Consider the following 17,781-nt stretch of genomic DNA (forward strand, 5'->3'; position numbering starts at 1 on the left):
GGAAGGAAGAAAGGAAGAAAGGAAGGAAGGAAGGATGGAAGGAAGGATGGAAGGAAGGAAGGATGGAAGGATGGAAGGAAGGATGGAAGGAAGGATGGAAGAAAGGAAGGATGGAAGGATGGAAGGAAGGATGGAAGGAAGGATGGAAGGAAGGAAGGATGGAAGGAAGGATGGAAGGAAGGAAGGAAGGATGGAAGGATGGAAGGAAGGATGGAAGGAAGGATGGAAGGAAGGATGGAAGGAAGGAAGGAAGGATGGAAGGATGGAAGGAAGGATGGAAGTAAGGAAGGAATGAAGTCAGAAAGAAAGAAAGTAAGAAAGAAAGAAAGAAAGAAAGAAAGAAAGAAAGAAAGAAAGAAAGACAGAAAGAAAGAAAGAAAGAAAGAAAGAAGAAAGAAAGGAAGGAAGGAAGGAAGGAAGGAAGGAAGGAAGGAAGGAAGGAAGGAAGGAAGGAAGGAATTGGAAAGGGAGGAAGGAAGGAAGGAAGAAAAACAAAGAAATCATAGTTTCTGGACAAGGAAGGAAGGGGGGAGGAAGGAAGGAACTAAGGAAGGAAAAAACAAAGAGAAATCATAGTTTCTAGACCAGATAGTAAAGTGGGTAAGGTCTTGCATGCAGCTGACACAGGTTTGATGCCCCGACATCTATTTGAGCCCCAAAAGTAATCTCTGAGCTCAGGAGCTAGGAGTAAACCCTGAGCACTGCTAAGAATGACACCCCTCCCCAAAAATACAGGCATCTAAACAGAATGCTCCATATTATGGATATAGGTTCCTCCAATCTATACAAGCTATATCCCTTTCAGAAAGGACATGGTGGTCTTGAGAGAATGCCGAGATTAGAACAATATTTTATTCACTTCATGCTCAGGAGAGATGAAGTCATTAAATTTGCCTATACATGGATGGACATGGAAACTATTATTCAGAGGGAGAGAGATAGACACAGAGTAGTCTCACTCATCTGTGGAATTTAAGAAAAATAAAAGACATTATTGTAATCATACCCAGAGACAACAGAGATGAAAGCTGGAAGGACCTGACCACAATATGAAGCTTACTTATCATAGAGTAATGAGTGCAGTTAAGAAATAAAGGAGCCGGCGAGGTGGCACTAGAGGTAAGGTGTCTGCCTTGCAAGTGCTAGCCAAGGAAAGGACCACGGTTTGATCCCCTGGCGTCCCATATGGTCCCCCAAAACCAGGGGCAATTTCTGAGCGCGTAGCCAGGAGTAACCCCTGAGCATCAAAAGGGTGTGGCCCGAAAAACCAAAAAAAAAAGAAATAATTACACTAGGGGCAAGAGCATTAGCACAGTGGTAGGGCATATGCCTTGCATGCAGCTGACCCAAGACAGACCTGGGTTTGATTCCCAGGGTTCCATATGGTCCCCCAAACCAGGAGTGATTTCTCAGTATATAGCCAGGAATAACACGAGTGTCAATGGGTGTGGCCAAAAAACAAACAAAAACCCAACAACAAAAGAAATAACTACACTAACAACTATCATGACAATGGTAATGAGTGAGAGAAGTAGAATGTCTCGAAACTATATATTTTAATGTTTAATTTCTATATTAGATTTTTTGGGTTTAAAAACCTCTTTAAGCTTAGTAGTTGAATGAATTATATTATTCCTTAAAATAACTAGTAAATATTTACCAGTATATATCTTCTCAGTTTTTGAATATGTCCTTGAGAAAGGAATTCTTTTTCGCCAGGCTGATCCATTACAGGATGCTGAAACGTATTTATCTGAAAGGAAAAAAAGGAACTTGAATGAAATGTTATAATTTAAAAAATATTATAATAGTGTTTTGGAATAACGAACTTTCAGAGAACAAGTTATTCCAAGCAATTAATTTACTGTTTCAATGATGATGCTTCAATGATGAAGCATCAATGAAATAAGTGAATCTAAGATCACGAGTTTTTCATGCACAATGTTCACACTTCCCTTAACTACATGTCTGATTCCTCAAATAATTCTCTCTCTTCCCCTAAATGAAGTGGAAGCCTCATGCCCTAATCTCAAGGGATTTGAGAGTGTTGGTCTGAAAGCAAATGCTAACACTGAAAATAATCCATGCGAAATTGAAGAGAATAAAACAAGTTCAGGAAAATTCCACCACAAGCTTTCTGTTCACTAACAAAAAATGGCAGCGGGCAGGCAGACTAGCTATGGAAACCGAAACTGTAAGCAGCTTCTTCCTGAGACCAGCGGTCTTAATTGGGAAAAAAAGGATCACCTTCTTGGGTAGAAAATAGGTAGGAGTAATGGATCAAACCAGGGGTACTTTTAGTCCATGAGTGACAAGCAAAGGAAAATAATTATCCTGAGTAGAATGAATAGAATGGTTATTTCAACAACCAAAGTCGAGTCTATAATCTGGGTGTGATCAAAATATTTACTTGCATTGCAATACAGAGATTTTTCTTTCAACTCTATTGATATTTGTAGAGCTTTAAAGAAAAACACATAGAAATTATAAGTCAAGTACTTCTTACTGAAAAGAGTCCCAAGATGATAGTGAACTCATTGTCCTAGAAAAACAAAACATTTCTATACTGACCAATACCTACTTTCTTCTAACAGAACCAACTTGATTTTATCTAACGATTCTGTATTTGTACTCTCAATTTGAACACCTCAGGTCAAAGCACAGTTGATATAAGACTAGAAATTTATTTCTTTTCTCTCCCTATGTTGACATTTACCTGAATTCTGCCAAAACAACAGTAAGTATAATTAATTGTATTTACGTTCTATAAATTTATATAATGGCTCTTAAATGTTCTGGCTGCCATTACATTCTTCCCATCAAATAATAATAAATTGGCTTATGATCATACTGTAAAAATGAGAAGCTTCTTTCATTTAAGAATGTCATCATTAAATAAAAATGTCATCATTAGGGCTGGAGCAGTGGTACAAGGTATAAGGCATCTGGCTTGTGCATGCCAGCCTAGGGTGGACCAAGGTTCTATCTCCCTGTGTCCCATATGGTCCTCCCAAGCCAGGAGCGATTTCTGAGTGCATAGCCAAGAGTAACCTGAGCGTTACTGGGTGTGGCCCTCCCCCCAGAAAAAGAATGTCATCATTTACATATATCATCAAAAAGAACATTTATACTAGAAGGAATATAAGCAATTCCAATAAAGCCAGCTTTAATTTAAATTAAAATTGAAATGTTTATATATGAAACATGAAATATAAATAAACATAAAAAATAAGAAATGTAGTGGTCTTTGGTGAAGCTGAGAAAACCAAAACCCAATTTTCAGAAGAACTAACTTCATTTGAGAGAGGAAGAAAATTAAATTTAGTTGCCTTCTCTCCCATGGCCTTGCATTTATTAACATAAACACCATAACTTTGCCCAATTACATGATACAATGATTTAGAAGCAATCTGTACATCGTGAGAGAGACAAGAAGTTGTCAGAAATATTATAATTAACTCTCAGTGCCAACCCTTTTCAGAAAGGAATCATGAAGTTCCCAAGAAAAGCCAATATACCGGCCTGAAAATGATAATTGAACAATTCAGTTAGTGGAACAAGAAAATGCCAATCATCTGAAAACAATCCTTGAGAGTGAAACTAAAGCAATCCACTGGGAATAAAAAGCAGCACCCTAAGATACAACCAGAAAGGTTCAATGCCAAGTCATCTGCACCCAATATGAGTATTTGCTTCCAAGTCCTTTAAATCATGTGTACATAGAAAACATTCTTTTCCTGGTTCTCTAAGATGTTAAGGTGATGGTAGCCTAGGGATGAAGAGTGAGTACCAATGAAGGTTAGCCGGATCATCAGGAAATTCCAAGGGACTGTAAACCTGCAGACCGGAGGAAACCACTCCAGAGCCTCACCTGAACATAGATTGAATTTGGGCTCCTTGTTCAGATCCACTTTGTTGTAGGTGCCATTTGTGGGCTTGCTGTGGGGAGGGGCTTTCAGCGAGACAGGCTTAACCACATCTCTCTGAAGACAAGCTGCATTCTCAGCGTTTCTGTTTTTATTATTGCGATGGTAACTCGTTTTATTTTTGGGATTTTGGACCTGTGCTGCTATAAAAGAAAGAGAAATGTGATGAGTACCAAAATGAACTGGTTTAAAACAATTTTTCCAAGCTTTTTTCCAAGACATTATTGCATATTTAAGAAAGGTTTGATAGTACATGATAAAGCAATATAAAGTAAATACATTGCTAGAAATTTCATTGTCATCTGAATTCATGTGTTGCAGAAGAATCGCATTGTTCAGTGAGGATTATAATTTTCTTTTTTCTTTTTTTCTTTTTTTTTTAGGAATTATAATTTTCTATCTAATCTCTATCCAAGGTACTATTTAGATCTATGAGGTTGTCTCATCATTTTACCTCTTCTCATTCCAGGGCCAGGAAAGTTCTTTGGTTCATCATAAATCCATTTTCTTTTTTTCACACCTTTAAAATGAGGCTTCCTCACTGGCTGGACATCATTCACTTAAAGAAGATATAAATTTTTACAGTTTTTTTAAGAAACGCTTTCATCAGAAAATTACTGTAGGTGATAATTACATATTAATGCATTTGCATGTCAAGCAAGAGAAAAAATAGATTTGCCACCCTGATATTTGTCTTTCTAGAACAAAAGGTGATTTATTTTTATGAAACCAAAAAATTATATCTTGAAAACTGATTGATGATAAAACTTTCAATAAATAGCACTTGTCACAGAAAACTGCTTTTCTCCAAATAAATTGAGTAGACATTTTTAAAGAACAGAAAATTACAATCCAAATATAATTACCTCATTATAAAGTTATTTTTAAATTGTTTTAGAAGTGAAATTTTAAATATAAAGTTTGCAACTTTTTAGCTAAAACTTAAGAAGCTGGGTTATAATAAATGTTTTTAGGAGAATGTTATTGTTCTTTAAAATCTTAAAAAGTGAGGCACACAGTTTGGTAAAACAAGAGTTAAAAAAACAATTTGAACTATGATCAGTAAGTTTTCCCTTCATAATTGCATCTTTTTACATTAAAGTTTTTCTATACAAGAATTATTTCAATATCCTATCCCATATTATTTCCAAGAATCTCCAAAAATTTATTTCTCCAAAGATACTGAAAATAATTTATAAAGGCATTCTTTTCTTTTTTTTCTTTTTTTTTTCCCCAGAGATCCTGAAAAAACAACTACTGCAGAGAAAATAACATTAAATGTTTTATATAATTACATTAGTTCTCTACAATGGACTAGGCATGGTTTTGGAGTTTTGAATTTTGGGGTTTTCTTTCTTTTTGGGGGGGGTGGGTTGTTTTGCTTTAGTTCTCAACCACAGCTTAAGCATTAATAATTCAGTATCTTACCCAACACCATTCCCACTCCTCCCTCTCCAAAAATGATAAGGATCCTTTTTTTAGTGCTCCTATCAGAAGAATTTGGAAAAAAGGCTTAAAAAAATACAAACTCAGTTTTGGGAGTTTAAACCTTAAGTTTCCCTTTAGTATCTAGCTGAATCCTAGACTGTTCTAAGGGTTCAATAAATGAAAAAAAGTTATTGAAAGAAGGAAAGAAATGGAAAGAGAGATTCATGAGTCTTAATTTTACTTTTTTTTTGGGGGGGGTTACACCATCATCATTCAGGGGTTACTCCTGGCTCTGTGCTCAGAAATTGCTCCTGGCAGGTACAGGGGACCATATGGAGTGCCAGAAATCAAACCTGAGTCCGTCCTGGGTTGGCCGCGTGCAAGGCAAACACCCTACTGCTGTGCTATAGCTCAGGCCCCTAATTTTATATTTAATAGTAGAACTGAATGGCCAGGAAAAAAATCAAGGAGTAAATTAGAAAGCATAGTATTCTGGGGCCAGAGAGGTGGCGCAGCAGTAGAGCCTGTTTGCCTTATGTGCGCTAACCTAGGACGGACTATGGTTTGATCCCCCTAGGACGGGCCGCAGTTTGATCCCCTAGGACTGACTGTGGTTCGATCCCCCGGCTCCCCATATGGTCCCCCAAGCCAGAAGCGATTTCTGAACGCATAGCCAGGAGTAACCCGAGCATCACCGGGTGTGTGCCCTCCCCCCCCCCAGCAAAAAAAACCCGAAAACATGGCATTTAAAAAAACTGTCATTATACTCCAATATAGGTTGAAGTTTATATGCTCCACTAATGAATCTTCTGAGAAGGTAATGTACTATTAATTTTAGTACCTGATAAAACTAGTGGAAAAATATTTCATTTTACTAGGCTCTACATCACAATTTATTATCAGAATTAGTCAAAGAATGTTGTATCTTACTCCTGAATACTTTTCCAACCACACCTTTTCTTTCCTTTTTCTAAAAAAACTCCACTTCAAATAAGCAAAACAAATTCATGATGCACAAATATATCTAAGGCCAAAAATTGATAAAGCTAATGTCTCACTTGAACAAGGGTCTTCTCTGCATTTCATATTGATATTCTCAGTAGCATTTAATACATGAGCTGTAGGCTTTGGATGAGGACTGTCCTTGTTATCTTTGAAAAGAAATTAAGAAAAAAATATATTAGTAAGAGAAATGTTTTAACTGACAGTTCACTTTTTTTTTTTTTGGGCCACACCCTGTGACGCTCAGGGGTTACTCCTGGCTATGCGCTCAGAAGTCGCTCCTGGCTTCTTGGGGGACTATATGGGACGCCGGGGGATCGAACCGCGGTCCGTCCTAGGCTAGCGCAGGCAAGGCAGGCACCTTACCTCCAGCGCCACTGCCCGGCCCCGACAGTTCACTTTTTAAATATTCTATAAAGGACATACCTTAAATATATGTATATATAGACTAATCTCTAGGAAGAATCACTTAAATTTCCTTATAATATTGTATCCCTCAAATTTTCCCCAAGCAAAATGTATATATTGTATAAAAATGCAGTAATTATTTTTAGTACTCAATTATGTGCTTGTTTGTAACAATATTTTGATTCCTAAGTACAAGATATTTAAAAGGTCATCAAGTGCCAAGTTAAAATGAAGTCCCAAAAGTACTTTAAATGTGGTGGCTTTCAGTTATTTGGTGTTTTGGAAACACTTTTAGGTGCATCCTACGATTATAGAAATAGCCTAAATATGTGCTTCCTAAAATGAGTTACTAGTAACACAGTTATTGATCACTTGCAATATAACTAGATCAATGAAAGAACCAATTTTCATATTTTTTAAATTTTAATTAAATTTTGGTAGCCACATGTGAATGGGGGTTACTGGTATAATCAGTTTTTTGTTTTGTTTTGTTTTGTTTTTGTTTTTGTTTTTTGTATTAATGGATTGGGTAAAACATTTCAATTCCTAAGCAAGGAGATTTATATATAATAAGAATATTTAATAGCTGTCAAATCCCTATACTTATTCTTGAGAATTTTTTTAATAATAGGAAAAACTCGATAAAATTGATTAACACGTGGATAGACTGTGAAACTAATTAACTAATTACAGGACAGAGACTTTATGTTTGTGACTGAGGAAGCTTGTTGAGCAAAGAGGATATAGCTATGGTATTCTAAATGAATCATAGGTCTAGTGTGCATTTTATTATCATCTCTTTTAATTACTCATGGCCTAAAGTTAATAATAATAAAAGAAAGTTATTGTGGAAGTGACCATGACATCATTCTTACTTTCAGTATTCACATAACTTTCTAAGAATATTCAGCCATACTGATTATGTTAAATAAAAAAGAGAAACTAAAAAGACCTTGGTGTTACCACTTAAGAAACTTTATCACTTTAGAGATAGCAGAATTCCTAGCAACAAAGTTCAATAGGTGTCTTATTCAGATAAGAAAACTAAAGCTAAAAAAGTTAAGTTCCCTTATCTAACAACTAAAGCTAAGATCAGAACCTTAGATTTCTTATCTCATATTTAGCATACTTTTAAAAAATAGTTTAATTGAATGAATATGTGATACACTCAAAAAGTTGTTCATGATTGAATTTCATTCATACAATGTCCAATACCCTTCAAAAATGCACATCGCAGGGCCAGAGAGATAGCATGGAGGTAGGGCATTTGCCTTGTTATGCAGAAGGACGGTGGTTCGAATCCTGGCACCAATTTCTCTAGTTTCCCTCCTGCCCTCTCCACTGTCTAACACTATAGCAGACATTCCTCCACACTCTTGTCTACCAGTTTTTTTTCCTTTTAGACACTTTACAATATTGTTATGGAATGGGTATCATATGTATATCACTTTATCTCCTTTCAGCACCCAGTTCTAGTCCAGTGATCATTTCAACTATTATTGCCATAGTAGTCCTAATTGCACTAAATTTTTATTCATTACTTTGCCTCTTGTCTTGTTATCTACAACAATCCTGTTTCATATTTAACTCAGTTTATCCATATAACAAATGAATCAAAAAAGATAAAAGGCTCATTACCTTTTGTATCTGTGCATTTTGACATAGTCATATCTTTCTCTGCAGTTAAAACTTCATTTTCTTCTACTCCAAGAAATATGATTCTCTGTGGAAGGTAGCAATCACCTCCTGTAATAATATACTCTTGTTAATGACAGTGAGCAAAACGTTGTGTCTGCATGCAAAAGAGTGACTGCTACACTTCACGATATGAATTAGTTTTAACCATAGAGTACTGAGAAAAAAAATTAAAAACCAAAACTGCGGGGCCGGGCGGTGGCGCTAGAGGTAAGGTGCCTGCCTTGCCTGCGCTAGCCTAGGACGGACCGCGGTTCGATCCCCCGGCGTCCCATATGGTCCCCCAAGCCAGGAGCGACTTCTGAGCGCATAGCCAGGAGTAACCCCTGAGCGTCACCGGGTGTGGCCCCCCCCCAAAAAAAAACTGTAGGTTTCTACTTTTATAGAGTCAAGAAATGAGAAGATTTCCTTTTTAACAGAGATCATGGACATGGTATTGTGATAAGACTATTGTAGAGATTACTATTATATAGTTTTATATAGTTTAATATAGTATATATATTTTGTAGTATTATATAGTTACACCGTGGCATATGCATAAAAATCTTGAGTTATATATTTTATATTTGAAACTTTATATGTTCTTATGCTCACTATATCAAAATTACATTAGGTAATTTCTTCAAATTGAATATTTTTTACTCCAATTTTAATTTTTGGCCATTTTTCTTTCAAATATACTTATCTGTGCAACTATATAATATGTTTATATTGGTCTATAAACTTATACCCAGGATTCTTTTATTTATTGACATAAGCAAATAATACCTAGAGAATAGATAGGTCTCACTATTCATGCCAGAAATATATGTGAGAAGATAAAAAAATTAAACATTTCTTGATATGCTGTTTAAGCATTACATCACAATATTATTCAACAGAATTATAAATATTATTCAACAAAACATGGAAAACATGAACATTCTCACATTTTTTATATCTCAACAAAATAGAAAACATATTATGAGTGTCACAGCATGAAGGAAAGTCCATTCTTCATATGAAAGGAGCACTTAGTGGTTGAAAATAATCTCTTATTAAACAAGAACATTATGATTCACTAGTATTTCAACTAAAATGTACAATTTAAACTGGTCAGATGGTATAGTTCCCAGGCAAGTTCACTGCTAGCTATATAAAGTATGAAATGCCACAAGGAGAAACTGCCAGTTTCTAAACTAAACTAAAGTGTATTGCTTCAAGAAAACCAAATAATGAGAACTTCTGCAGAAAATGGAAAAGGAGAGAGAATAATTGAATTCCGTTATTAAATAATATACTGAGAAGAACAAAAATGGATAACAGAAATGGAAACAAAAAGGGACAGAAGAAATCAAAATCAGTGTGTATATATAAATATACATATAAATCAGTGCTTATATACACACACACATACACACACACATATGTTGGTACCTGTAACAACCCCCTTGCCACACCTCACTCACTTTCTTAATGGCTAACATTTTTTTCTTTTTTTGGGGGGGTGGGAAGTTTGGGCCACTCCAGGTGATACTCAGGTGATTACTCCTGGCTCTGTGCTCAGAAATTGTTACTGGCTTGGGAGACCATATGGGATGCCAGGGATTGAACCCAGGTCAATGCATGCAAGGCAAACACCCTACCTCTGTGCCACCGCTCCAGCCCCTATACTCTTTTTACTTAAAAGAAAAAAAAAAGTATTTTCAGGAGCTGGAGAAATAGCACCACGTAAGGCAATTGCCTTGCATGCTTCTGACCCAGGACAGATGTGGGTTTGATTCCTGATATCCCATATGGTCCCCGAGCCTGCCAGGAGCAATTTCTGAGCACCGAGCCATGAGTAACCCCTGAACGCTGCAGGTGTGGCCCTAAAACCAAAAAATAAGCCAGTCAAACAATGTCCAACACCAAACACACTTTTTCCCACACCACCTAAATTTCCTCCTTTCCCCACTTTCCTAGACAGACGTTTTTTCTTCCCCCCCCTCCGTCCCTCCCTCTCTCCCTCCCTCCCTCTCTCCCTCCCTCCTTCTCTCCCTCCCTCCTTCCCTCCCTCCTTCCCTCCCTCTCTCTCTTCTTCTTCTATCTCTCACTGGCTCACTCCCTCACTCACACTGTGCACACCCTTTATTTTTCTTCTAACCCATATTATTATGGGTTAGAGTTTGGTGGTTTGTTTTTTTTTTTTTTTTTTTTTTTTTGCAATATAAAGATTTAAATTTTCTGGAAAAAGGATAAAACTATTTAATATTGAAATAATTTCGGGGGTTTGGGATCAAAGCCAGTAGTGCTTAGAAGTTACTTCTCTGACCCTGCACTCAGAAATCATTCCTGGCAGGCTTGAGGGACCATATGGGATGCCAGGGATCAAATCTGGGTCAGTCACATATAAGGCAAATGCTCTACCCACTATTCTATTGCTCCAGTTCCCTAGAAATAATTTTTCAAATGTTTGTGGTATACACACACATAAATACACACACATATGTAAACAGCTTATATGTAGATACTCAGATTAAAAAATGCAGTCCCTCTGATTCTAATTCTGATCGTATACAAAAGCAACCACATAATTAAATTCATGATAGTCTGAAGTTGACCCTAGGCACATGCTCTTCTTCCTTTAAAAAATGAAGGTTCTGGGGGTGAAAAGGTGAAAAAAATTAAGGTTCTGGGCCAGATAGAAAGGACAGTAATTCTTTCCATGCACACAACAGGCCTGCATTTAATCCTCAGTGCTGAAAATGATCCTTTAAATACCATCAGGAGTAAATCCAGAACACAGAGCCAAGAGGTAGCCTTAAGTGTAGTCAGGTGTGGTCCCTAAACCAAAAATGTATTAATTATCTAAAGTGAAGGTCTTGCATACTGTACATGAGTTTCCAGAAAGCATTTTGTAGAGATACTAGCCTCTATTTTGTGGTGCACCTCTAATCTCTTCATAAATATGAAGGTAAAAATGATCAGATAAAATTTGTTATGAAAAAGATTCTTACTAGTTGATTATATAGTAATAGTTATATTCAACTAGTAATAAAGTTAACTCACCTCCATTTTCAAAAGCAGTAATATCAGTCCTTGGTTTCCTATCCAGTGGTACTTTTATCTCACCTTGTCTTACAATTAGGCTGAATTTTGTTGGAACAGTAAGACCATCCCCTAGAAATTAAAGTCATCCAGGAATCATTTATATGTTTTGACAGAATTTATGATAACAAAAACATTCTATATAAAAACTCAATATAAAACTCCCTATATGAAAATCAATAATAAAATAATCAATATAAAGCTTCATATTAAATTTTATGCTGTAAGCAATTAATTTACAAGAATATGGATTTTAAGTAAATTCTGTGACTATTAGAAAAGTATTGTTTAGACATGTCTAAACACATAATGTATTTGGTTAGATGTAACCAAATAGCAATTTTAAAATCTAGGTATTCGAACAGTACTCTGAATGTACAGTATTTGTTATTTAAAGTACATTTCATACTATGAATTTTATTTTTTCTTTATCAGTTTATCAAGAAAAAAGGGGTATAAACTATGAATTTGTCATTGGCTAGGAAATGGTAATTAGACAGGCTTTCATTGAGACAAGCCCAGTTAAAACAGTAGAATAAATTGCATCAGGAAAAAAAATTCCATTCAAGTATAACTAGAAACCAACTATTTCTTGCCACAAATATTGGCTTATTAGAGAGTAAACCATTATTCTGTATTTTTGAAGGTGAGTGGCAAAATTTGAGAGACTATTGACTTGGGAAAAGGAAATTGTAGTTGCAGAAACTGCTTTTGCAAAGCAGAAATCCACTGCAGTTGAGAATTTCATACTAAACAGGAGGGCCCAAACTTTGATAATACCCAAGTCTCCATGGTTCCAGGGAATTTCTTAATAAGGGGGAAGGTTCATACAGCCCCCAAATTGGAGTCTGTCACCAAATATTGAATCCGTAACTTTATAAAATAATGTGGGAAATTGTATCTTTTCCCTGACTCCTTAAAAATCAGGCAGCAAAATACACAATGGATTGACTGTTCTTTCACCATGAAAACTGAGGATGTCCTGAAAACATGACAACTCAATACTAGAACTGCAATCTCCTATAGGAATAACAAATACCAAAGAAAGTTAAGTCCTCTGATTTAAAAATATAAGAAATATAAAAATATATAAGAAAAATATTCAGAAATGTAAGTAATGCAGGAATAGGGAAATCTAATGGTAGTAAATTTTAAATAACATAAAATCAATTGTATGTAAAATATACACTAATAGAGAATAGAAATAAATAAGAAAGCATACAGGAACAAAAATTATTTGCCATTGAAGTTAAAGTTACTTATATAATGTCTATATAGAGTCTTGATATAACACCATAAATAAAATCAAAACTTCCTTAGAATATACAGAAAGCAGTAAAATTGGAATGCCCTGAGGTATTCGTATTTTATAGTTCATGTCAAATTTAAAATAGTCTAGCACAGAATTGTAAAAAATAATGGTGTACAGTTTTTGAAAAACATTATAAACTTATCAATTTACAATTTTGTGGTATTGCAGGAGTTCAATTCTTGTCACCTATAAGTATGTAGGTATCATCACCACAGTAAAAGTAAAAATATTTCCTCACATTAGAGATAAAAAAGAAACATGGGAAGGGCACAATAAATAGTCAAAGCAATTGGATCTGAATATTTTGTCTATACAAGGGAGAGGGCATGAGAAGATGTCCTTGGGACATTGGTGAAAGGTAATACCTTAGGTGATGCGTGTAGTATTAGAATGATGTAACCATGATAAGAATAATAAACAGGGGGCCGGAGAGATAGCATGGAGGTAAGGCATTTGCCTTTCATGCAGGAGGTCATCGGTTCGAATCCCGGCACCCCATATGGTCCCCCGTGCCTGCCAGGAGCAATTTCTGAGCCTGGAGCCAGGAATAACCCCTGAGCACTGCCGGGTGTGACCCAAAAACCACAAAAAAAAAAAAAAAGAATAATAAACAGTCTTCTAAGTCCTGGTAAGTCAATAAAAAATGATGCAAAAATAATAATAAAGCCTCAGAGGGAAAGAAGGTATTAATTTTGCTATCTAGGGCACACCTGGAATAAAAGGTGAAATTTGCTTTTTTAAAAAAGTGTATAAACGGGCCGGGCGGTGGCGCTGGAGGTAAGGTGCCTGCCTTGCCTGCCTGCGCTAGCCTAGGACGGACCGCGGTTCGATCCCCCGGCGTCCCATATGGTCCCCCAAGAAGCCAGGAGCAACTTCTGAGCGCATAGCCAGGAGTAACCCCTGAGCGTCACAGGGTGTGGCCCAAAAACCAAAAAAAAAAAAAAAAGTGTATAAACACAGGGTCAGGGACTTGACTTCAAAGATAGAGCATGTACTTTGAACGTACAAGAGTTGAGTTCAATCTCTGATATTATATGTCCTCTCTCAAATGACACTAGGTATGACTCCAGTGGTCCCTGAACCCACCTTCTAGTATAGCTAACTTAATACACCACCCTCTACAAAAAAATCCATAAACAATATTTATATCAATACTAACTTTACTTTTTCTTTTTGGTTTTTGGGCCAGAAAAGAAAATAAATAAAACTCAGCAACACTGAGGTTACTCCTGGCTCTGATCTCAGGAATCACTCCTGGTGGGCTCAAGGGACCATAAGAGATGCCAGAATTGGAACTTGGGTCAGCTGCATACAAGGCATTTAAATGCCCTACCTGCTGTTCTATTGCTTTCGTTCTGATAGTGATTTTATTTTGACATTTTTATATTTTATATTTTATTTTGTTTTTATTTATATTTTATTTTGACATTTATATTATAGATATATGTGACACATTTGAACCTTACTGTCACAGGTTCAGAAAAATAGGAAAATATGAATATTTCAAGAGAGTGAAAAGCTAAGTCTCTGAAATGGTAATATTTGGGGGGACGGAGCAATGGTGCAGCTGTTTGGTGTTTTGCCTTGCACACGGCTGACCCAGGACAGACCTTGGTTCGATACCCTGTGCCCCATATGGTCCCCCAAGCCAGGAGAGATTTCTGAACACATAGTCAGGAGTAACCCTTGAGCATCACTGGAAGTGACCAAAAATCCATTAAAAAAAAAAAAAACTAACATTTGGGCAAAATCCGTGTAAGAATTCTTCAAGAATTCACACAATTAAAAAGTTCTTAAAGCCATAGCGTGAGTCCAGCAAGATAGTACAGTGGGTAGGGTGCTTGCTTTGCAAGCAGCCAACCCCAGTTATATTCCCAGTTATATCTGAACCTCTTCTGAGTGCAGAGCTTGGAGTGAATCCTGAGCATCACCAGGTGTAATAAATAAAAAATAAATAACTTATGTATAACAAAGATGTGTTTAACTGTATAATATTATTTAAATATTCATTTCTGGTTGTTGCTGTTGCTTTGCTTGTTTTCTTTCTCTGGTTAGCCTGAACCATCTGTCTTAACGTAGACTGCCTCACCTATTAATGAGGTCTTTGGGTTCTTAACATCTGCTGATATGGTGCCATATATGCATATACCTACTGCCATATGTACAAATATTTGGCCATTAATGGACTTGGAAAACATTATTCTATTCATTTGATTCTAGAAAATTTTCCATTCTATAGAGTGAGCAGGAAAGAGAAAAATTCAAATTTCTCCAACTACAGAAATTTCTGTTTTTTAGCTCATTCTACAATCAAGAAAATCTTGTTTTTTGGGCCACACCCAGTGATGCTCAGAGGTTACTCCTGGCCATGCGCTCAGTAATCGCTCCTGGCTTGGGGGACCATATTGGACGCAGGGGCATTGAAATGTGGTCTGTCCTAGGTTAGCATGTGCAAGGCAAACACCCTATCACTTACCCTACCACTTGCACCACCACTCCGGGCTCTCAAGAAAATCTTATTCATTGAAGAAACCATGATTTTCTCTGAGTTCCTGATTTTATACCTCCACCCAAAAGGATGTTTCCTATTTCTTGCTGTGAATGTGCACCAACAACAAAATCATCTTTGCCAAAGAACAAGACCATGACAGGAACAGTTTGGATGATCTCTGTGCCTTACCTCTGAAATCATCAACTAGAGACATTCAATGGATTATTCAATAAATAAATATACCTTTGTTCTGAATTTTTTGCTTTTCTTACTGTCCTGCTAATGCTAATATTTTATATTTGTAAAAAGTATCTATTTCATAGGCAAACAAAAGATAAAAGCAAATTGTCTACAGAATTATTGCTGGAGGTATACAGTCAGTTTTTCATATTGAATTTAAGTCATCCAATAAAAAGAATTCCTATTCACTCTCAATTTTTAGTTAGTATTTGTTATTTAAATCTAGATCCCATCTTACCTAAGTAAAGCACACTCTATCCTGCTATGCATATCTTATATGTTCCCTGAAATGCTATTGCCTTTTCTTTCATGTCTTACCTTCTTGTAGTTCACTGCCACTATCCAAAGGCTTGTCTGACTCTTTTTCTGCTGTGGGGGACATACTCTTTGATGATGAACTATCTGGAGGAGTAGGAAATCTGTAATATTCACCTAATCTCCATTAAGAAAAATAAGGATTAGTATGTTTTAACATGTTGAGTCTTAGAAAAATCCACAAATGTGTAATCACTTACCAGATTTATGACACATTTCTTTAATTGCTCTTTTTTCTTCAATTTCTTCAGGAGTCTTCGTCCATAAGCCCGAAGCATTTACTGGATATATTGTTTTAAAATCAAATTGTTCCAAAGCCAAAGAATCTGGAAATTTATAAACCAGAAATTAAAATCCTAAATTGTTCTCTGAATGGATCAGTTTTCAATTTTTAAATTCAATTAATTTCACATACTAGCAAGAGTTTCTAGCAGCTATATTTCTAGTATTAAAACAAATAAACTAAGTAAACAAATAACACATACATTGTGTCTTGAGACAAGAAGTTGGAGAGATAGACTTATATGCTAAATCATATTTTTACGTTTGAAGAACAACATAGAAATGGAAGAGAAAGGGTTATAGCAAACAAAAAGTAAATTGTCATATATATGTTATATTGGTTTTTGGGCTACACTTGGTTACTCTCAGGGTTTAATCCTGGCTATATGCTCATAAATTGCTCCTGGCTTAGGGGACCATATAGGACACCGGAATTGAACCGAGATCTGTCCTGGATCAGCCACATGAAAGGCCAACGCCCTATCACTATGCTATCACTACATATATTTCTTAGTTTTGGGGACCTGTAGTCCACAGGAAAGTAAATTCCAAGGAAAAGTCATTATTTGTATGTGGATTTGTATACTTCTTGGCATACTTGTACACATTTATTGGTACCACTGAGTTATGATTTTATAGGAGCAATACAGTAAAATTGGCTGAAAACCCTAAATTACAAGCCCGTTTTTATAAATTAAATAAAATACAAAAAGCTATAAGATGCATTCTATGAATATCTAAAACTTTAGGATTAAAAGTGAGACACTGGCAGATAAGTAGACACATTTAACTATTTAAAAATCGAGTACATTGAATAGAAATAAGAAACTATTAGTATCCTTAAAGTCAAGTATATATAAACATGATATCTAGATCTAATTCCTAATTCTCAGCCTTCCAATGCAAAGAATCACAATCACTTAGACATACAACAAAGGTGATCAGTCTATACATTGAATAATTAGTTGTGCTTGCTTTGGCAGCACATATACTAAAATTGGAATAATTAGTTATTTTTTACCAAATTCTCTTTATTCCATATTATAAAACTTTAAACAGTTAAACAAATGAAGAAAAATACCATGAGCTTCTTTGGTGCGCACTGTAAATCTGAGAAAAATCTTACTAACCAGTTTGTTCATCTTCTTCTTCCTCAAAATTTGTTTTTAAAACTAAAGGGTGATGTATGGGTCGTGATATATTCTCCTGAGGTTTCAGGGGTTCTTGACTGTGAGTTAGGGGTAGAATTCCTTCCTGAGTTTCTTTTTGTAGTGTAATATCTGGAGAGAAATTGGAACAACTCAATTTTTCAAGTCAGACATGATCTTCAGGCTCAATGTACAACTTAGTCCTTTGCCCTCCAAGATACTGAATATTTTGTTGATAGCTTACCCTCTTATTTATGGGAAGGTTATTAAATTGACATATAAAAAACACTTTCCTGTAAATTGTGAAAAACTATGCTAAACCATATTCTTTAGATAGTAAGTAATAAATGTAAAATGTGACATCCTATTTGTACTTTGTGTAAATACAAAATAATTATAAGCTTACTGTATTATTGCATTAACTGAGTGGCAAAGAAATAATTTAATTAATCAGATTATGGCAAA

At 35.7% G+C, this 17,781-nt stretch overlaps 1 protein-coding gene across 2 annotated transcripts in view; it reads right to left on the reverse strand.

Annotated features, from left to right (window-relative positions):
* C11H12orf50 (chromosome 11 C12orf50 homolog) overlaps positions 1 to 17,781 on the reverse strand; it is a 28,863-nt gene that overhangs the window by 1,828 nt on the left and 9,254 nt on the right. The window contains exons 3-11 of one of the 2 annotated variants that reach the window (XM_049783125.1): positions 17,299 to 17,448; positions 16,087 to 16,167; positions 15,890 to 16,003; positions 11,490 to 11,600; positions 8,403 to 8,510; positions 6,413 to 6,505; positions 4,381 to 4,485; positions 3,872 to 4,069; positions 1,661 to 1,753 (exon numbers count right to left, since the gene is read on the reverse strand). In XM_049783125.1, coding sequence (XP_049639082.1) covers positions 1,661 to 1,753; positions 3,872 to 4,069; positions 4,381 to 4,485; positions 6,413 to 6,505; positions 8,403 to 8,510; positions 11,490 to 11,600; positions 15,890 to 16,003; positions 16,087 to 16,167; positions 17,299 to 17,448 — 1,053 coding nt within the window. The remainder of the gene's footprint in view (positions 1 to 1,660; positions 1,754 to 3,871; positions 4,070 to 4,380; positions 4,486 to 6,412; positions 6,506 to 8,402; positions 8,511 to 11,489; positions 11,601 to 15,889; positions 16,004 to 16,086; positions 16,168 to 17,298; positions 17,449 to 17,781) is intronic. The other variant, XM_049783126.1, reaches the window with a different exon arrangement.

Source organism: Suncus etruscus, chromosome 11, assembly GCF_024139225.1.
Source record: "Suncus etruscus isolate mSunEtr1 chromosome 11, mSunEtr1.pri.cur, whole genome shotgun sequence".
Lineage (NCBI taxonomy): Eukaryota > Metazoa > Chordata > Mammalia > Eulipotyphla > Soricidae > Suncus > Suncus etruscus.